Below are 22,117 nucleotides of genomic sequence, written 5' to 3' on the forward strand. Positions count from 1 at the left end.
GCGGCCTCAGATTGACCCTTCTAGTCTCCTAAAGGCGTCTGTAGGACGCTGGCTCTGTATATACTATCTCCGTGAAAGAGAGGGCCCTCGAGCGAGGTACTGCACGGGTCCTGGTGGTCATTGATGGTGTAACACGCGGCCTCAGATTGACACTTCTAGTCTTCTAGAGGCGTCTGTAGGACGCTGGCTCTGTATATACTATCTCAGAGAAAGAGAGGGCCCTCGAGCGAGGTACTGCACAGGTCCTGGGGGCATTGATGGTGTGACACGCGGCCTCAGATTGACACTTCTAGTCTTCTAGAGGCGTCTGTAGGACGCTGGCTCTGTATATACTATCTCAGAGAAAGAGAGGGCCCTCGAGCGAGGTACTGCACGGGTCCTGGTGGTCATTGATGGTGTGACACGCGGCCTCAGATTGACACTTCTAGTCTTCTAAAGGCGTCTGTAGGAAGCTGGCTCTGTATATACTATCTCAGTGAAAGAGAGGGCCCTAGAGCGAGGTACTGCATAGGTCCTGGTGGTCATTGATGGTGTGACACGCGGCCTCAGATTGACACTTCTAGTCTTCTAAAGGCGTCTGTAGGACGCTGGCTCTGTATATACTATCTCAGTGAAAGAGAGGGCCCTCGAGCGAGGTACTGCACGGGTCCTGGTGGTCATTGATGGTGTGACACGCGGCCTCAGATTGACACTTCTAGTCTTCTAAAGGCGTCTGTAGGACGCTGGCTCTGTATATACTATCTCAGAGAAAGAGAGGGCCCTCGAGCGAGGTACTGCACGGGTCCTGGTGGTCATTGATGGTGTGAAGCGCGGCCTCAGATTGACACTTCTAGTCTCCTAAAGGCGTCTGTAGGACGCTGGCTCTGTATATACTATCTCAGAGAAAGAGAGGGCCCTCGAGCGAGGTACTGCACGGGTCCTGGTGGTCATTGATGGTGTGACACGCGGCCTCAGATTGACACTTCTAGTCTTCTAAAGGCGTCTGTAGGACGCTGGCTCTGTATATACTATCTCAGAGAAAGAGAGGGCCCTCGAGCGAGGTACTGCACAGGTCCTGGGGGCATTGATGGTGTGACGCGCGGCCTCAGATTGACACTTCTAGTCTTCTAAAGGCATCTGTAGGACGCTGGCTCTGTATATACTATCTCAGTGAAAGAGAGGGCCCTCGAGCGAGGTACTGCACGGGTCCTGGTGGTCATTGATGGTGTGACACGCGGCCTCAGATTGACACTTCTAGTCTTCTAAAGGCGTCTGTAGGACGCTGGCTCTGTAATACTATCTCAGAGAAAGAGAGGGCCCTCGAGCGAGGTACTGCACAGGTCCTGGGGGCATTGATGGTGTGACGCGCGGCCTCAGATTGACACTTCTAGTCTTCTAAAGGCATCTGTAGGACGCTGGCTCTGTATATACTATCTCCGTGAAAGAGAGGGCCCTCGAGCGAGGTACTGCACGGGTCCTGGTGGTCATTGATGGTGTAAGACGCGGCCTCAGATTGACACTTCTAGTCTTCTAGAGGCGTCTGTAGGACGCTGGCTCTGTATATACTATCTCAGTGAAAGAGAGTCCCTAGAGCGAGGTACTGCACAGGTCCTGGGGGCATTGATGGTGTGACGCGCGGCCTCAGATTGACACTTCTAGTCTTCTAAAGGCGTCTGTAGGACGCTGGCTCTGTATATACTATCTCAGTGAAAGAGAGGGCCCTAAAGCGAGGTACATCACAGGTCCTGGTGGGCATTGATGGTGTGACACGCGGCCTCAGATTGACACTTCTAGTCTTCTAAAGGCGTCTGTAGGACGCTGGCTCTGTATATACTATCTCAGAGAAAGAGAGGGCCCTCGAGCGAGGTACTGCACAGGTCCTGGGGGCATTGATGGTGTGACGCGCGGCCTCAGATTGACCCTTCTAGTCTTCTAGAGGCGTCTGTAGGACGCTGGCTCTGTATATACTATCTCAGTGAAAGAGAGGGCCCTCGAGCGAGGTACTGCACAGGTCCTGGGGGCATTGATGGTGTGACGCGCGGCCTCAGATTGACACTTCTAGTCTTCTAGAGGCGTCTGTAGGACGCTGGCTCTGTATATACTATCTCAGAGAAAGAGAGGGCCCTCGAGCGAGGTACTGCACGGGTCCTGGTGGTCATTGATGGTGTGACACGCGGCCTCAGATTGACACTTCTAGTCTTCTAAAGGCGTCTGTAGGAAGCTGGCTCTGTATATACTATCTCAGTGAAAGAGAGGGCCCTTGAGCGAGGTACGGCACAGGTCCTGGTGGTCATTGATGGTGTGACACGCGGCCTCAGATTGACACTTCTAGTCTTCTAGAGGCGTCTGTAGGACGCTGGCTCTGTATATACTATCTCAGTGAAAGAGAGGGCCCTAGAGCGAGGTACTGCATAGGTCCTGGTGGTCATTGATGGTGTGACACGCGGCCTCAGATTGACACTTCTAGTCTTCTAAAGGCGTCTGTAGGACGCTGGCTCTGTATATACTATCTCAGTGAAAGAGAGGGCCTTAGAGTGAGGTGCTGCATAGGTCCTGGTGGTCATTGATGGTGTGACACGCGGCCTCAGATTGACACTTCTAGTCTTCTAAAGGCGTTTGCCTCAGTTCAGCTCTGTCAATCCACGCCTTGCCCAGTGGTAAAACTTTTATAGTTCCCAGAATTTTACAAAGTCTATGAGCATAAATTTCTTTGTTTACTTTTGGTAACAGGTCCTCTCATTGCCACCACCGTCTCTTCATTAAGAGCAAACGACAGAGATGAGGTGTGCCACATGGAGAACCAGGACTTTGGGAGCAAGCACAGGATAAATCAGCCACCAGGTGAGTGGGACATGACTTAACTGTGACCTATCCATGGCGCTTCGTCTGACGCCATCCGTCCTTCCGGCCACCCTTCCATGACAAAACAAACTCCTAATTGGCATCATTAAATACCCCAGTAGCACAGCGAGTTAAATGTCAGCTGTGGACGGCTGCACGCGTGGCGCCATCCACTGGGCTGACGAGGAAAGCGAGACTTCAGGCCGACACGTGCAGCCGACTGACACAAAATCACTGTTCGTGACATGAAAGAATCCTACCTTGAAATATAACAAAAGTGATCCCATGGGAGGGGCTCGAGCCCGCGGGGCAGCCTTCCTCTTCAGCCTGAACTTGCTGGGGTCTCTCCCCAGCATCTTCAGGAATGTTGGGGGGGGGTCATTCTCAAGCCTGGGGATTCTGAATCTGCTAAGCCTGACTGGTAGCTTGGGTGTGGCGCAGGGGTGCTGTCCCTGCACTGCCACCTGGACACAAGAGACATAAACATTTTTAATTCGAAGTCTATACAGTTAAAGCACTCGTCACCTATATTTTATTATGTTTTTATCACATAACATAACATGCATATTTGTAAAGTGCACGTTCGCGCGGGAGCTTCTTGGCGCTGAATTACAGATGTTTATTGTTACCCAACTCAAAGGTACTCATTGTATCAACCTCAGAAGGATGAAAGGCTGAGTGGGCCCACCAGGAGTAGAGCCTTTGACCTTGAGGTCAAGCGCAGGCCCCCACAGTAGACGCAGTAGTCCACTAAACCCCCAGACAACATAATGTGGTTTCTTTGCCTTTGTCTTCCTGTTTATATTTAGATACCTTCTTTAGCTCTTTACATGTGTATCCCTGGGGACCATGGCAACTGTAAGTGCTGCTCACACAATCTATCACCACTGGATATTGTTTCTACTCTTTGTCATAGAGTGTTCTCTGAAGCATTGCAGTTCAAGAGTAACACGAGCACTCTCCATTTACTGCAAACTATTAACCCTTTCGTCTTTAAATGTATTAACTTCATCCATTAATAAGTTACATTGAATACAGCTGTTGTTTTCTAACTGAAGTACAAAGTTTGCTCTACATACATATCAACCATACAGTTTATATATGATCAATCAGGGTTTTGTCGAGCGCACACCTCGCCTGTGAGGGTCTCAAGGCGCTGAAGGAGGGGGTGTGAGCAGCTCCGTTGGGGTCATTTGAAGAGCCATGTCTTGAGGTCCTTTCTGAATTGGTGCTGTGTCGGGTTTTGTCGGAGGTGAAGGGGGAGTTCATTCCTGGTCTTGGCTGCGAGGTAATCAATCAATCAATCAATCATAACACTTGTATAGCGCACTACTCACCCGGAAGGGTCTCAAGGCGCTTGGGGGAAGGGGTCCGCTACTGCTCGAACAGCCAGGTCTTGAGTTGTATCCGGAAGGCGAGGTGGTCCTGGGTCAGCCGAAGGTGGATGGGGAGGGAGTTCCATGTCTTGGCCGCCAGGTAGGAGAAGGATCTGCCTCCGGCGGTGGCTCTTCGGATGCGTGGTACGGCGGCAAGGGCGAGGCTAGTAGATCGTAGCTGGCGGGTGGGCGTGTAGAAGGTCAGGCGGTCATTGAGGTACTTGGGGCCCAGGTCGTGAAGAGACTTGTGTGCGTGGGTGAGGAGCCGGAACGTGATCCTCTTGTTGACGGGGAGCCAGTGCAGGTCCCTCAGGTGGCCGGAGATGTGGCTGCGTCGGGGGATGTCCAGGATGCGTCGGGCGGAGGCGTTCTGGATGTGTTGGAGTCTTTTCTGTAACTTGGCTGTGGATCCGGCGTAGAGGGCGTTTCCGTAGTCCAGAGAGGGATCTTCCACCTGCTCTGGTCCTGTAGAAACGAGGGACAGTGGCTGAGGCGTACTCAGCTGAGCAGAGGTTTCTCTTGGGGGCATAGAAGGAGATGTGGTCGTTGAGGTATTGGGGTCCAGTGTTGTCGAGGGCTATGTAGGCATGTGTGAGTAGTTTGAAGGTTATTCTACTTTCGACGGGGAGCCAGTGGAGGTCGCAGAGGTGTTGGGTGATGTGATATTGTCATGACATGTCAAGGATAAGTCTGGCTGCGGCTTTCTGGATGGTCTGGAGTTTGCGGAGGAGTTTTTTGTTGATTCTGGCATAGAGAGTATTTCCGTAGTCCAGTCTGCTGGTGACGAGTGCGTGGGTGATGGTTTTCTAGGAGTCGGGGATCCCCTTGAACGTCTTGCGAAGTATGCAGAGGGTGTTGAAGCATGCGCCGTTCATCTGGCGATTCATGGTGAGTGAAGAATTGAGTATGATGCTGAGGTTGTGTGCGAAGTCCGCTGGGGTGGGTGGGTTTACAAGGGCAGGTGGCCACCAGGTGTGGTCCCATGCGCAGGGGGTGGAGCACAGGATGACGATTTCTGTTTTCTCGTGTTGAGCTTTAGGCAGCTGTTCTTCATCCAGGTCGTGATAGCTTTCATCCCTTCTTGGAAATTGCGCCTGGTGATGTCGGGTACCTTCGTGAGGAAGAGGATGAGCTGGGTGTCATCAGCGTAGGAGACAATGTTGAGTCTGTAGTTTCTGACGATGGGGGGCCATGAAGACGCTGTAGAGTGTGGGGCTGAGGGAGGATCCTTGGGGTACTCCACCTCTGATCTCTGTCGGTTCTGAGGGGAAGGGCGGGAGTCTTATTCTCTGTGCTCTGCCTGAGAGGAAAGATTGTATCCAGTCTAAGGCTATTCCTCGGATGCCGGCATCGTGGAACCTGGAGGCTAGTGTGCTGTGGGAGACGGTGTTGAAAGCTTCTGATAGGTCCAGAAGGACGAGGGCTGCCGTGTGGCCTTGGTCGAGGAGGGTGCAGATGTTGTCGGTGACGGCGATGAGGGTGGTCTTAGCGCTGTGGTTGCTGAGGACCGCGGATTGAGAGGTGTCGAGGCTGTTGTTGGTTTCTATGAAGTGTGCTAGCTGGGTGTTGACGGCCTTTTTGATGACTTTGGTGTCAAAAGTGAGCAGAGAGATGGGCCTGAAGTTCTTGAGATCCGTCAGGTCTATGGACGGCTTCTTTAGGAGGGGGTTGACTTCAAGGTGTTTCCAGTGGTCGGGGAATGTGGCGGTCTCGAGGGAGCTGTTGATAGCTTGGCTTAGCTCGGGTTCGATGGCAGTGGTTACCCTGTGGAAGATATGCGGAGAGCAGGGGTCAGTAGGTGCTCCGGAGTGAATGCTCTTCATTCTCTTTAAGGTGTCTTCTATGGTAAGAGGGCTCCAGGTGATAAGGGTCTGTTGGATGGCATCGTTGGGGGTGGGGGTTGAGGCAATGTCGTGGTCGTCGAAGTTGTAGTAGAGCGGCTTGATCTTGAGGTGAAAGAATGAGCTGAGATTATTGCAGAGGTCTAAGGAGGGGACATCAGTTGTTTCGCTGTTGGGTCTGGCAAATTCCTGTATGGCGGTTCCTTGGGGTTGTGGGCATTGGAGAGGATTCTGTCTTGGATTTAGTTATTCTTTGTTGTTTTGATAAGGTGGAGGTGTTCTGTGATGGCTGCTTTGTAGGCAGAGTGTGCTTCCGGGGTTTTGCTGTTTCTCCACTTCTTCTCCAGTCGATGGCAGAGTGCTTAGATTCACAGTGATCCGTGGTGAACCAGTTGGCATTCTTGTTGTGTCATCTTGTGGTGTTCTTGAGGGGATCGAGGGTGTTGGGGCAGTTGGCGATCAATTGGGGGAGGTTGCTTGCCGCTGTGTTGGCGTCCATCATAGTAGGGGGAGAAGTGCAGGTGAGTGCGGAGGTGAGGTGTTCTTCGGAGACTTTGTTCCAGCTTCTGCGTGGGTGGAGGGGCATGTGCTTGTGTGCAGTGGGGCAGTTGGGGCGGGTTTTACTCAGGTTCTTGTATCCGTCGGGGATGGCGGTTGCGATGTTGGGTGCTTAGCTGGCATTGGTCCAAGTCTCTGTGAGGAAGGCGATGTTGGTGTGTGAGTGTTGAGGAGGTCCCTGATTTTTGCGTGTCTGTGCAGGGAGCGTTTGTTGAGGAGGATGCAGCTCAGTGGCTTGTGTGCAGTGGTGTCCAGCGTGTTGGGGGTAGCCACCCTGGGTCCAGAGGTGGGTGAAGGTGCAGCGGCAATGTCGGCGGGAGATTGGGCCTTGGGTGTGGCTCGGCTTCGACGGCTGGCAGTTGTTGTTGTGTCCGGGGTTGAGTGCATGGAGTGTCCTGGGGTCGAAGCGGTGAGGGGGTCGGGTGACGCGTCACGCATGAGCACAGATGGGTTTGCCTTTATCTGCACACGGCCGCCATTAAGTAGGGGTCGGGCAGGGTGAACAGCTGGGAGCCGGGTGGTTGGAGAGGGAACAACACTCTGGGGGGGGAGGGGCTGCGGGGGCAACAGCGGCAGGTAGCGCAAGGGGAAAGGAGGCAAAGGAAAGGAAAGAGGCAATGAAAAGGAAAAGCAGAGGAAAGAAAGGCAAATAGAAAAAAGGCAAACAAACAACGGCCAGCAGAAAGAAAGATGACACGTACAGAGCGGCCTAGCAGAAGAGCTGGCTCTTCCACTAGTCACCAGGGATTAGGCGCAGGCAGGAGCCTGCGGGTGGAGGAGGGCCTCGAACACCTACCTGGCAAGGAGCTCGAGCAGCGCTAAGGGCAATCCCACAACGGTGGAGCTGCGTGGGGAAGAGCAGTGACTCTGACCTTAATTTATGTAAATATATGCAAATAATTTACAATTTTAAAAAAACAGTCAGAGGCAGAGTTCCTCCAGAATGGAGCCTGGCATCAACCTCTGTGACATTGTGTCTGTGTCACTGAGATGAAAATATTATAAAGAGAGAATGAGAAGGATTGAAGTTCTTCGGGTGGCATGGCAGCAAGCAACCCTTGTTAAGAACTTCAGGGCATATTACCAACAAGTAGCGATAATTTTCGCTAAATAGGCTTAGCAACGATTTTTTTATCGCTGGATATGTTAGCGGAGAAAACATGCTATTAGCAACGTTTTTCTCCATTGTGCTAAAATATCCAGCGATAGCGGCGAAATGCGTGAACATCGCTGAGAATACAGCGATATTCACGCATTAGCGACGAAATGCTCTTTGCCATGTTATCCACCTCCCATTGGATAACATGGCTAAGAACTGGTCTGAGCATGCGTTAGGTTTTGGCGATAGCGGGAATATTTCCATCGCTACGCCTGCCTTGCTAATAGGCGATAGCGACGTTAGCGACTGCTTTCAGTCGCTGACAGGTTGGGTACGCTCACTTTGCATGTCATTAGCGATAAATATCGCTGACATGCAAAGCGGGCCCCAAACCAGTCACTATCGCCTACAAGCTGTCGCTAACATCAGTTAGTGACAGCTTGCTAATAGAGCGATAGAATTATCACAGTTAATGGCCGATAACGGCCTCTAAACCGGCGATAATTGCCTATCGCCACCCTTGGTAATATGCCCCTTCGTTTGTTTTAAAAGTGAATGTATTTATTTGTTGTGTAAACATTACAATATTTTACTGCGTAGATACATGACTTTGGACTTGCTCTACAGATTTGCCACTTTTAGAAGCTGATCAGTGTTCACAGAAAGAAGAGCCCGTTTCCTTTTCCATTGATTATCTTGGAGCAGAATTGAGGGACGGCGACGCTGAGCCAGACCACGGTAACATGCTTATATTTCTGACTTATAATCATTACTAGAGTGTCCTAGAGCTGTGAAGGTGAAATTCTCTCTTTATTCAGTCACTCATCCCCAAGACAACCCTCTGTTTGTCATAAAGAGGGCGCAATATCTTCCCTGAGTTATTGCCATCATCTTCAAGTGACACAAAAGACCCTTATTCTCAAGCACAACCCTGATTTAAAGAACAGAATGCTCTCTGTTCATTAATGTGCATTTCAGCAACACATTTTCAAGTCTGTTGCTGTCTTATACTTTACTGCTTTCTTTTTTAAATATCAGGATATGAAGTTGTTTCATTTTGCGTAAAAGAAGAGGAGGAGGCCTCAGGCGGGAAGAATCCGGGCAGTCGCAGAATAAAACGCACCAGGAGTCCTATGAGTGAGTAGATAAAGCTTCACCTTAAAGCAAGAGAGTGTGTTGATACAAGACCCCACTGCACACACCAGGAGTCCTATGAGTGAGTAGATAAAGCTTCACCTTAAAGCAAGAGAGTGTGTTGATACAAGACCCCACTGCACGCACCAGGAGTCCTATGAGTGAGTAGATAAAGCTGCACCTTAAAGCAAGAGAGTGTGTTGATACAAGACCCCACTGCACGCACCAGGAGTCCTATGAGTGAGTAGATAAAGCTTCACCTTAAAGCCAGAGAGTGTGTTGATACAAGACCCCACTGCACAGACCAGCATTGCAAGTGTCACTTTATTACACTGGTAAGTAATTCCCCTTTAAATTAAACTCCATTCCAGACCTATCATAAAGGAACTAAGGGGCATATTATCAAGGACGGGCGATACATTATCGCCGCTTTTATCGGCAGGAAACTGCCTCTAAAGCGGTGATAATGGGCTTGATAATATGCTCTATAGAATTCCTATCGAAGCCCATGTTAGATGTGACCTCCACCCAGGTCACATGTTGGTATGATAACACCACACCCAGCAAATACCACTTCCATGTGTGTAGTATTTTGTGGGTGCACTGTTACCACACCGCTCTGAGTTCCACACTGCAGAATATGAGAGAGGCTGTCACATTGCATGCCTACCCCTGTTCTTTGCTGCAAGAAGCAGATTGTGCAATGTGTGAGGGGAGCTCCATCACCAAATGGAGACCCCAGTCAGACATAAAGTCCAGTTTGTGTCTAAATCAAAATGTGTGTAGGGAGCAGAAGGAAGCCCTACGTCATAACATAATGGTACTATATGCCTTAATGTTGGTAAAATACCAAAGTTTTACAAATAATATCTCATTGGTCACAACACAGTTGCTTCTGAACTCCTAAAAGGATAAATATATTAAAAAGGTATTAAAGTGAACTCAGGACCCCACCTATTGGAGCTCTAAATTTGGTTGGTCACAGTGAAGCGAAGGTTTTAGTACAAGACGCCCCGGTACACACCTATTTGGTAGTTACTTTAATTTCTGTGGCATCTAGGCCTGCTGCTCCTGCTGTCTGCAGTCCCATATTCTCTGGCAAAACTGAAGTATTTCTAGTTATTTATCTGTATTCTATTCAATTCACTTTGTAAAGAGCATGGCTGCCCAGTAGGACTCGCAGCACTAAATGACCAACCGGCACTAATCCATCACTAAATCTGAGTTCTTAAATCCCATTGGGTCAGCCTCGATTGACAAACAACCAAGCCTTTATCATCTTCCTGAAAGTTGGGGGCATATTAACAAGGCCTTTATCTCCGCTTTTTTGGCTTTAAAAGCCACAAAAGCGGAAATAAAGCTATTGACCTATTAACAAGAGGGTGCTAACATGCATAATCGCATGTTAGCACCCTTTTTCCCTACGCCTCCCTTTGTATCTCTAATGAAATGCAAAGTGGGCGTTCCACACCTAAATAACCTGAGAAATGTCGCTAACCGTCATTTCTCCAATTAACAAGCCACACGCTGAACAGCATAGCGATAAGAAAAGTAGCGCTAACCTCGGTGATTGCTACTTTCCTTATGCCTGCTTTCAGTCTGCCTTAGCTATTATATCCAATGGAAGGTGGATATAATGGCTAAGTATGCCCTGCCCGGGGGCGTGGCCGAACGAGCTGCGAGATGGCCGCCTGAAAAGCGAGCTCCGCCGGCTGCTTCCAAAAATCCTTCACTAATCCTGCTATTTCGTGATATACGCACTTCCAACTTGTGCGCAACGGCAGCGGAGGGTCTGAGGCAGACTCGATCGCGAAATCGGCGTCGCACAGCGCCTGAAAGATCCTGAGGGGACCTCCGCTGTTCTCGCGTGGAAAGCGCACTGAGCGGCCCGACGGCCCTGGAGGCCTGTGTGGGGGATGGCGCGCTAACTGAGGGCGTGGTGCGGAGGGCCCGGCGCGCTGACCGGCGCTGCGGCCTGCGAGACCTCCAGCACTCGCATCTCCACTGGAGCGGAGGGGCCCCGGTGTACCATTGGACGGACCACTTGCTGGTATAGCGCGGTGAGTGCCTGCAGAGACTCCAGGAATTGAGGGGGACCTCGGCCGGACAGAGAGTCAGCGTGGGCGGCCGCCATCTTGAGCTGGGCCTGTGCATCGCTGCAGAGGACGCTGCCAGCCGGGCCCTGCTAGACACAGCCCCTCGTGAAAATTGTCGGCGGCCAGCCCTCCCCATTATCCTGCGCCACGAGGGAACTTTGGCCGGGTGTGCTACATTCTTTTAACATTACCTGCCCAGTAGCTCAGCTCTCCCGAGAGGAGGCACCACTCCCTGCCCGTTGTGTTGCTACGGTGGTGGCCCCGGGGGACTGCTGCGGTAATAATCGCTGGCCGCCAGAGCCCGCCCGCCATTGTGCATCCTCGCACCACCGAGTGTCAGCTGTCCTTCCTGATGGTGGCTTGGAATCTGCGCCACCTCTGCTGAGGGGGACGTGCTGCCCGCTGGTTCCTCCTGAGCTGGGCCTGACCTGGGCGTCCCCAGATCTGGAGCCCGTGTGCCTTGAGCCCCCCTCCATGTTTCCGCTCCTACGGTGGGCTGGTGATTTGTGAATTATTCTGCCCTGCCTGCCGTTTTGACACGTCGGTCTGCTGCACGTCGGCCATGGGGAAGGGAGACCCTCGCCAGCCTAGGCTCACGTTTGAGCAGAAGAAAACGTCCAGACAGGCGGAACAAGAAGCTGGAGCATCTGGAGGGCAGATTACAGAATCCCCACAAGACATTGACGTGACTGCACTGCTTCTGGAGGTGCGGTCCAGCCTGAAGGGCATTGACGCGAAACTCGACAGCATGGCTGCCCAGCTGGACGGTGTGAGAGCGCAGGTGGCCACTCATGAAACGCGCATTGTTGTTCTTGAGAATAGGCACACGGAATGCTGCGAATTCCAGCAAGAGACCAAGGCCCATATAAGCAACCTGGAGAAAAAGATAGACACTCTCAGTGCCAAAGCAGATGATCTTGAGGCGCGGTCCGGAGATGTAACGTCCGCATCACGGGCATTCCAGAGACGACATCGATGGGCAAAATGGAGACATTTGTGGCTGATCTACTGCATGAACTTTTTGATCCTAACCTGTCCCCCGTCTTTACTGTTGAAAGGGCCCATAGAACACTGGGGAAAAAGCCGCCCCTGGGGGCCCCGCCGAGACGATACTAGCCAAGCTTTTAAACTACCAGGAAAGGGACCTCGTATTAAGGCTGGCCAGAGAAAAGGGGAAAATATCACACAAGGGAAACGTTATATCCTTCTTCCCCGACTTCACGCCTCTGATTCAAGCTGCACGCAAGGAGTTTCTACCTGCCAAAAGGATTCTGCTCCAAGCGCAGATCCCCTACTCTCTCATGTACCCAGCCAAGCTTCGGGTGGTGCACGAGGGCACGACCCACCATTTCCTGGATGCGGGATCTGCTTTGAAATTTGCAAAGCACATATGCAAACCCAGATCGGGGAGGAAGTCAGACACTCGGACTGAGTCTGCGAGCCAGTTAAGTGACAATGATTGAATGGTAGACTTGCAGCGTCACGGGTTAATGGCTGGCCAGGGCCTGATTGACTGCCTGTATAATTTGGCACTCACACACACCATTGTGTTCCTATGTTGATATTGAATGTAGCCGTAGGCGCCTAGAAGTGTAGATGTGTGATGTTTTCTTCTCCTGTTTTGTTATTTGGAGAAATAGCTCATCTACTGCAGCCACCCTGTGTAAACAGGGGTGTATGCTCGGGATGCCATGCCACCGAGGGGTGTCTCCCACAAAGCTATTGTCCTACTGTTTGTGCGCCTTTTGGGTGTTTAGACCTGGCGCGTTAGGGGGGGTCTTGACACAACCTGTTTGGGGGGTTGGTGTGGGTGGAGGGTGGGGTTGGGTTGGGTGTTTCTTGGTGTACTGTCGGACGCATTGCAATAGACATGTACTGTTGATTATCAGAATGTGCACGGCAGGTCGGGTGGTGAGTGGACGCGAGCTGGTTGACCTTTCTCAATGGAAGTAACCCGGCTCCTAACATGGAACATTAGAGGCCTAGGCGACCACAGGAAATCAAGACTTATGCACAGCTATCTCACTAGACACAATATAGACATTTGTTTCTTACAGGAAACGCATATCAACTCCTCTTGCTCCCCAAGACTTAAGCACTCCAGGTGGGGCTCTGTATACTCAGCCATATACTCTAACTATGCCAGGGGGGTGGCTATCCTTCTGCGCCGTGGATTGGGGGGCAACCTCAACAACGTTAGATGATGCCGGGAGGTATGTAGTTTTGCATGGGGTCCTACTAGGCAAGGAGGTGGTAATGGTTGCCATATATGGCCCAAATGTGGATGACCCGGAATTTGTCAGAGAGGTTTGGGCAAAGATTGATGTCACTGGCTGTTCCACTGTCATATGGGGAGGCGACTTCAATGTAGTGCCAGATGGTGTGATTGATAGGCAGGGCGTTTCGAGACCCATGCACCCGAACGCACGTCAGGCTCTGACAGATATCATGTGTGAAGGTTCCCTGGTGGATGTGTGGAGGGCTCGAAACACGGATGCACGGGTGGGCACTTATATATCTGCACATCATGCGGCTTGGTCCAGATTGGATTTTTGGTTAGTATCGGCGGATGTCGCCACTTGGACCACGCGAGTGGATATACTGGACAGGTCCCTGTCTGACCACTCCCCATGTCTGCTTGAATTGGCAATTCCAGGAAATCTGTGCGGCGCCTTTTCCTGGCGCCTTCCGCCGGATGCATTCCTTGATGCGGCTTTCACCGAAGCAATCAGGCAGGACATTGTTGAGTACTTCGATACTAACACTGGCACAGTCAAGACTGACGCCGTCCTCTGGGAAGCATTCAAAGTTGTCATTCGGGGGCAGTGTATTGCACGCAGGGCTGGGGTCCTGAAGGCGATCAGAGGTACGCTGGCAAGGATAGAGGGAGAATTGCAGCTCCTAGAACGCGACTTTTGTGAGTCTCCGACACCCACACTAGCAGGCCAGATTAAGGACAAGTTGCTAGAATTTAATGAAGAAGCACAGCGAGAACTCAAATTTCTGGGGAAACAAGCCGAAGCCCGCAGATATGGCGAAGGGGACAGACCAAGCCGCACGCTTGCCAGGTTGATTCATCCCACCCCCACCCAACAAGGGTACACACTGTAATTGATCACACGGGGAGGGCACTGACGCATCAGCGGGAGACACTGCAGACATCCACCACTTACTACGCCACACTGTACAAATCCACCCATACTCCCTCAGAGGAGACACTTGAGGCCTTTTTGGAATCCGTAGCGCTAGTATGGTTCAATAATGCACACAGACAATACATGGATCAACCAGTGACGATAAAAGAGATCGCTGCCACTATTAAAGTGCTGCCCCAAAACAAGGCGCCCGGTCTGGATGGACTGATGGCTGCCTTCTATAAAACATACGCGGAGGAGCTGGCCCCCCGCTTGCACGCCGTGTTTGTGGAGGCGCAGGAGGTGGGAATACTGCCAGATTCGATGAGGGAGGCCTTGATTGTCACGCTACTTAAACCTGACAAAGATGATAAATACATAGACTCTTACCGCCCTTTGTCCCTCATAAATGTGGATGTCAAGATCTATGCTAAGATAAAAGCTGATCGTTTGCAGCCTTTGCTACCATATGTGGCTCTGCCGGATCAGTCAGGGTTCATACCAGGACGCGCCACCACACACAATCTGAGAACGGTCTTTTCTGCACTACACTATCTCCACCCTGACACCCAGGCTGCAGTGGTGTTCCTGGATGCGACAAAAGCATTTGACTCTTTGAAGTGGTCGTTTCTTTTTACCGTATTAACAAGAATGGGATTCAGCCCCCTATTCATAAACCTTATTTGCTTACTGTATACCGCCCCTAGAGCCAGAATACGACTGAATGGAATGATCTCTGAACCTTTCCAGATTTCCAGGGGCACCAGACAGGGCTGTCCACTGTCCCCCCTCTTATTCGCCATCGCTATGGAGCCGCTGGCTGCTCGAATTCGCCAACACCATACGGCGAGGGGTATTGCCTTTAGTTCCCGTAGCCTCCTCATCTCCTTGTATGCTGATGATGTAACCCTGTATGTAAACAAACCAACTGAAAACCTAAACCCACTGCTCCGTGAGTTCGTCAAGTTTGGTGGCCTCTCCGGCGTCTCCATAAACTGGTCTAAATCAGTCATATTCCCGCTCACTGATAACACCACAGAGGTGCACTCGGATTATCCCCTCCGATGGGAAGCGGAGGAAGTGAAATATTTGGGGATTTGGGTCAGCAGGAACATGCAAGATATCTGGAACCTGAATTTTGGCAGGGCAATCACGTGGCTTGAGGGCAAGGTGGCGATCTGGTCCAAGCTTCCTCTCTCCTTGGCGGGCAGGATTGCACTAGCAAAAATTATTGTACTGCCTAAATTCCTCTATCTTTTTGCCAATGTGTCGATCCCCTTGACACTACACTTTTTCACGCGCTTGCGCTCCAGTCTGCTTGCACTTGCTTGGGCGGGGGGCCAGGCTAGAGTTTCATGGGCACTGCTGACACTTCCACTGCGTCAGGGTGGTCTGGGTGCACCGGACATGCATTTAAATGCACTTTACGCGCAAGCCCAATACCTGCACTTTTGGATCTACCCCACACCTTACCAACCACACGTAGCGGTGGAAACAGACATGGTCTCTCCGCTCCCACTCAATGTGGCACTCTATCACAAAGCACCGAGGCCTACACAGGACATAAACACGGCAGATATGCTTCGCTGGTCCTGGAGAGAGTTGTTGAGGCGGTCTTCCGTTCCCCTATTGTTAGCGCCCGCGATGCCCCTCAGGCGGAATCCCATGTTTCCATGCTTGGAGTCCAACAGTGGTGATATATCCCTCGCTGCTACCACACTGCGCACGTTCTCAGACATATACCCGGACGGCAGGTTCCTGGAGCTGCCCCCAGAGACGCCGGAGAGCCCCGTGACATTTACTGACAAGTTCACATACCACAAACTCAAGGCTGCGTGCAGGGTGTTGGGTGATTGTTTCCCAGAAGGACCGCCGCAATTAACTGCATTGCAGAACATACTCGCCAGAGCATCCCGTAAAAAACTTGTGACCTGGCTCTACAACTCTATGCAGGAACAATCCCCCTTGGTGGTACCCAGGTCGCAGCAATTGTGGGGAGATGACCTGGTGGTGCCGCTGACGGATGAACAATGGACGTTCTGCTGTGGGCAGCTGTTGGCACTATCCCCAAACTACAAACTCAGGCTCGTGCACTTCAAATTCCTACACAGATACTACCGCACTCCGACTTCCCTTCACCATATGGGCCTCAGGGAAGACGACAGATGCTGGAAATGTGGGGCGGAGGGGGCTTCCTTTTTACATGTAGCTTGGCCCTGTCCAGCACTTTCTGAGTACTGGATCGAAATATTTGGAGCAATCAACCAAATACTTGGGAGGGATGATGCCCCGTCGCCACTGCTGGGAATCCTTGGCTGGGTTGCGGATACTGCGCCTGCGAACCGAAAGCTCCACGCGCTCCTACTGCTATATGCTAAGAGGCGGGTGGCTATCACATGGGGGCGAAAGTCCAAACCGAGATTGAGAGACTGGTTGTCTGATGTGACATATGGACATGCTCAGCTGGGTTCCTATTGGGAGTTGATGCCGGCTGCCGCGCCCGAGGGACATCTGGGAACCCTTCCTGCAATGGTCACGTAGTAGACTGTCTCCGCCTGGGACAGCTTCTGGTAGCCCGAATATGCACACATAGCCTGTTGAGTGGCTGTTATACCTGTTTTAATGTATCTGCCTGTCCTATTCATGATCTGTGAAACGGCGATGGCCGCTAAATATTCTGACATTAACTGCCTGGCATCCAGCATTTGATTTGCAAATTGTGTCAACGCCTCCACTCACATTGTCATCATTGTTGAGGGCACTGTCTGCTTGCTATCCCGAACCTTCAATGGAGTAATAATGTAATTATGCATTTTTATACACGCATTCTGATGGAAATGTTTTATTAATGGTCGCACTGACGTACACCAATGTTGTTGTTGGAACTGTTAAACAAAAATGAAAATGGCATGAAAATGGCATCTTCTTTTACTTTTTCGTCAGAAAGCATTGTAATATCTACCTGTGCTTTATGGCACAATTTACTCGATTTCAAGATGTAACTGTCGCTTTCTCGCTTTGAACATGCTCAATAAAAAATGTTTATCATCAAGCTATCACCAAACGTTGTGCGATTATCGCTGGATTTCCAGTGATAATCACACTTTTGGCAGCTTGCGCTTGGAATTGAATCGCTTTTGAGATAAGCATTGCTGATAGCACGCTATCACGCTATCTCAGCGATACAATCCAGCGTTAGCCAGCGATAATTATCCTAGCGCTAAGAGCGCTGAGCGATAATTATCGCCAGGCCTTGCTGATGTGCCCCTTGGTTAGTTATCGGTAGGGAATGCCATAGCTTAGGAACCAGATAAGAAAAAGAGCGCCCTCCACACCGCACCCTACAGATTTGTGGAATAATCATTAGTCGGGAGCTTTTCAGACTTCAAGGCGACCCCCAGCAGTGTAAGGCTGCAACAGGGATTGTAACAGCCGAGAGCGTCTTTTGAAAAATGCCCTCTGAAAGATGCAAATGGGCTTAAATTGTACCCGTTTTTCTATCGGAAGTCAGTGCAGCACGGCAGCGAGCTCTGTACCGGCTGATGTCTAGGAATGTTCAGTAAAAGGCGAGCCGCTGCATTTTGAACCACATGTAGCCTCCTGACTACATAGGAAGGGGAACCTAGGTAGAGATAGTCACCATAGTCAAGGCATAAGCTCACCAGCGCCTGTATGGAAAGCCTTGTAGATGGAAGAGGAAGAAGATATAGAATTTTCCTAAGCATTCTGAGTAATCCAGTTTCCTAGCTTGAGTTTCCAAGGTGCGTGTGTTGTCTAGTTAGACACCTAGGTGTTTTGGGGCTAGGAGAATTTCCTAAGGAATGAGGCCAGCCTAACAAAGGCTGGTTGTTGACGTTATCACCCACCATAATGATTTTAGTTTTATGACCATAAAGTTTAAGACAGTATCTGGAAATATGTAGATAACTATTTGAGTATCCTCTGCATATGTGACTATTGAAAGAGCAAATGCTTGTACAATCTTCGCCAGGGTGCGCATATGAAGATGGAAGAGTTGTGCTCAATGACAAGCCCTGAGGTACTCCACATTTCAAGGGACATATATTCGAGTAGCATCTTTTGTCTAGGACTTGGAAACTCCTATGCTCAAGAAATGAAGTAAGCCAGTTTAACACCCGGTCACTTACACCCACGTTTGCAAGTCTCTGTATGAGGACTGAGTGGGCTACAGTATTGAATGCTGCCCTTAGGTCTAAAAGTATAACTGCTGCAGACCCCCCTTGGCCCACAAGCATTTTAGTAGTGGGATTTCAGTGTTATATTGTGGTCTAAAACCAGTTTGTGTGGGGTGGAGGATCTCATTGGGTTCTAGAAATAGCAAAAGATGTTGGTTCCCATGCTTCTCCAGTAACCTCCCAACTTCTTAGTAGGGAAATAGGTCAGTAGATTTCAGAAAGTAGCGTATCCAAGGTAGCTTTTTTAGCACAGGTTTTACCGTTGCATGTTTCCAAGGGGAGGGGACAAACCCGTCCTTTAAAAAAAGATTGAGCAGTTCCTGCAAAACTGGGGAGATACGCTCTGCCTCCTGTTCCATAATGTAAGGCGGAGCGGGATCCAGTGGAGAGTCAGATTTGACCGAAATAAATACTGCGGCTCGATCTTCTGTACCAATAGGGGGTACGCCAAAAGATGCACTCCCAGGACTCCCAGGTTGCCAGGGGGAAGTAGTATGTCCTGGAGTCCAGTTCTAATCAAAAAATGATAAGTAAATGTCAGTGACCTTCTTTTAAAAAAAAGAGTTTGGCTAGATCATTGCAACGCTCCACCATAGGTTCAGGAAGCATGCTGGCAGGTCTTTGCTGGTTGAATGACTTAACTATTTGAAAGATTTCTCTTGCTGAATTAAAACCCTTGTCTATCATGGACGCATAATAGAAGGCCTGGGCCTTTCTAATCTCAGAATGGTAGCTTTTTTCATTGCTTTTTTATACTCCTGCTTACTCATGGAGTCATAAGACTTTCTCCATTTCCTCTCTAATCTTTTTCATTCCTTTCTTTGGCAACAGTAGGTGGGAATTAAACAAGGGAGACTGATGGCCTGTCATGCCCTTTTGTATATTTCAGATTGAATAGTGTGGTCGAAAGTGTTTCTAATTAAGTCAATACGTTTTTGAATTGCAGAGGAGATGCAGGGCTCGAAAAATCCACTCGCCCATTCGCAATAGCAAGCCAGATTTAATCAGGAAGAGCTGTTTTTAGGGCCTACTCGCCTGTTCTGACGAGTTGACAACATGTGTTCTGCTTGCTCACAAAGTGAATGAGCAATAAAGATGCCTTTAAATCTTGTTATCTTGACACATTTCTCTGCTTTCACAGTTAGAGGTCAAAAGTCAGTTTGTCTTCCTACATTTACTTTTCTTTCTGTGACTACAGTTTGAGGATTTTGTAAAGTGAACTGTGTTTTTTTCAGTGAATGTCTCTGGCTCACCTCTCTGTGAGTATGGACTCTACTCTTGCATAATTTACTACAAACAAAAAAGTCCCCTTGTACTGTTTTAGTTAAAACATTCACAGACCCAAAAGTTGGGTGCCAAAGCCTGACATATTGGCTCCATTTACTTCTAGTCTTTGCCTTGTTTCATTTTGTTTTATTTTTCCTTTTCAGGCACTGTGTTGCCACAGTACAAGCAAAGAGTTACAAGAAAGGTCATAGATACGGTCCAGAATCGTGAGCCAGGTAAGGCAGTCCAAGCAAAAATGCAATATTTTGCTAGAGGCCCTAAACTCTTCAGAAAGCTTGTGAAGCAAGGCAAGGCTTCTATAAACATTCGGCTTAAAACCAGCCACTGCCAAGATGACTCACAATATTCTGGATTTTTCAAAGTCTCATACAAAGTGAGGTTTTGCCTTTTGAATGGGTGCTCTGCTGGTGTTCTGGTATTCAGTGAATGTCTAAACCTGAGCCCATGTGATCCTGTACATTAGCGGCCTTAGGTATCAAATTCAAAATGTTCTGTGTACGTTGGGTTCCAGTGATTCATTGGATGAACAGAAACTACTGTTTTTTTTCATGATTGACTAATTCGTTTTGTGAGACCTGTGCTCTAAAGCCAATCCTGTACGTTTTTATTTTAGCTTAGACGTGTATTTTGTTTGTTGTTTTTCTTTAATGATACCTGCAGTGTTGTTTGTATTAAACTCCAATTTATTGTTTTCCGTAGATCTGTTGATGCTGTAACATTCTCATTAGTATACTGTCCAGTAAGATTCTAACTGCACTCTGTTCTTTTTGTTCTGCATTAACAGATGATCAAAGGATGACCAGAAAAAAAAAAGACGAAGACGCTTTAAAAGATCCTGCAAAAAGACTGCCACAGAAAACGGTTTCAGAGAGAATCAATATGATGGTTTTTCCGAGCTGTGATAAGGAAGAACAACTTAGAAATCTTATATGGGAAGAAAGCTATCCAGAAAGAATCGAAGAGAACACTTCTTATTGTGAAAGTATTCTCAACTATCCAGGGCATGTCAATATCCACCAAGGAACAGGGGGATCAGACCCAGGAAGAGGCGGATCGGAGCAATATGTTAACTGCAACAGCAATCTGCGGAACTCACACTTGTGTAAAGATCTAGAAATCACTGAGCAAGATCAGAAAATATACATGTCTTCTACTGATAAAAATTACTGTGTGAAGGGGGACTATACAAGACATTTAAAAGTACATTCAAGAGAGAGGCCGTATGCATGTACTGAATGTAAGAAAAGATTTTTTCAGAAAACTCACCTTATTGTACACTGTCGAATACACTCAGGTGAAAAGCCATACATGTGCACCTTCTGTCACAAAAGATTTAATCGAAAAGATTATTTGAACGAACACATTAGAATTCACACAGGGGAGAGACCCTATAAATGTACAGAATGTGAAAAAAGCTTCATACAGAAAAGTCATCTAGTTTATCATCAAAGAAAACATACTGGAAGCTTTAAAAACAGCATCTTAAGAGACTGACCTACCGATATAAAAGAAACCTGAGAGGAACAGACCAAACAGACAGTGGAAATTGAAGAACCAGTATGGAAATCTCATTTTAACGGACATTTTCCAGTAAGTGATTTTAAAAAGAAGAGTTTGTACTTAAATGAAATATTAAACCTGTAAGCATAAGATAATTCACTAAATGGTGTATCATATTTATGAACAACAGACAACTGAAGACATGCAATGCTTATTTGTCATTTGACTGTGCTTAACAAAGGTGGCGACATAAGAGGAGATATTAGAACATAGGCTGCTGGGAATAACCTGGGTATGTTCTGCTGAAAGAATGTGGTTAGCTGTGGCATACATCGGTTTTACATGTTCTATGTTACTTAGGGTGGCCACCTTTCCCAGGGGAAAATACCGGCCTTCTATTCATGTTTTAACACTCTACCCAGGCATAATTCTTAAGTAGACTGATGTAAAATATTGTCTGTATTCTTTTTTAGGTTTCACCTGCACTGCGCTTGCGAAATCTATTATATATTTTTTTAAATCTTAAAGAGGGCTTAGAACCCACCCATTACTTACCTTTACTTACCGTTGGTTGGCTCCCACGTGGGTCCTCGATGCTTTACTTACCATTGGTTGGCTCCCACGTGGGTCCTCGATGCTTTACTTACATTGGTTGGCTCCCATGTGGGTCCTCGATGCTTTACTTACCATTGGTTGGCTCCCATGTGGGTCCTCGATGCTTTACTTACCATTGGCTGGCTCCCATGTGGGTCCTCGAAGCTTTACTTATCATTGGTATGCTCCCACATCACTTTAGGTACCGTTGGCTGGCTCCCATGTGGGTCTGCGATGCTTTACTTACCGTTGGTTGTTTCCCACGTGGGTCCTCAACGCTTTACTTACCATTGGCTGGCTCCCACATCGGTCCTCAACGCTTTACTTACCGTTGGTTGGCTCCCACGTGGGTCCTCAATGCTTTACTTACCGTTGGTTGGCTCCCACGTGGGTCATCGATGCTTTACTTACCGTTGGTTGGCTCCCACGTTGGTCCTCGACACTTTACTTACCATTGGATGGCTCTCATGTGGGTCCCCAAT

At 49.1% G+C, this 22,117-nt stretch overlaps 1 protein-coding gene across 2 annotated transcripts in view; it reads left to right on the plus strand.

Moving 5' to 3' along the window:
• Positions 1-21,196, plus strand: part of LOC144782523 (uncharacterized) — a 42,856-nt gene extending 21,660 nt beyond the window's left edge. The window contains exons 3-7 of one of the 2 annotated variants that reach the window (XM_078661930.1): positions 2,710-2,820; positions 8,322-8,432; positions 8,733-8,831; positions 19,685-19,756; positions 20,326-21,196. In XM_078661930.1, the coding sequence (XP_078518056.1) occupies positions 2,710-2,820; positions 8,322-8,432; positions 8,733-8,831; positions 19,685-19,756; positions 20,326-21,035 (1,103 nt within the window). In that variant the 3' untranslated portion in view covers positions 21,036-21,196. The remainder of the gene's footprint in view (positions 1-2,709; positions 2,821-8,321; positions 8,433-8,732; positions 8,832-19,684; positions 19,757-20,325) is intronic. The other variant, XM_078661931.1, reaches the window with a different exon arrangement.
• Positions 21,197-22,117: the final 921 nt, after the last annotated feature.

Source organism: Lissotriton helveticus, chromosome 9 (genome assembly GCF_964261635.1).
Source record: "Lissotriton helveticus chromosome 9, aLisHel1.1, whole genome shotgun sequence".
Lineage (NCBI taxonomy): Eukaryota > Metazoa > Chordata > Amphibia > Caudata > Salamandridae > Lissotriton > Lissotriton helveticus.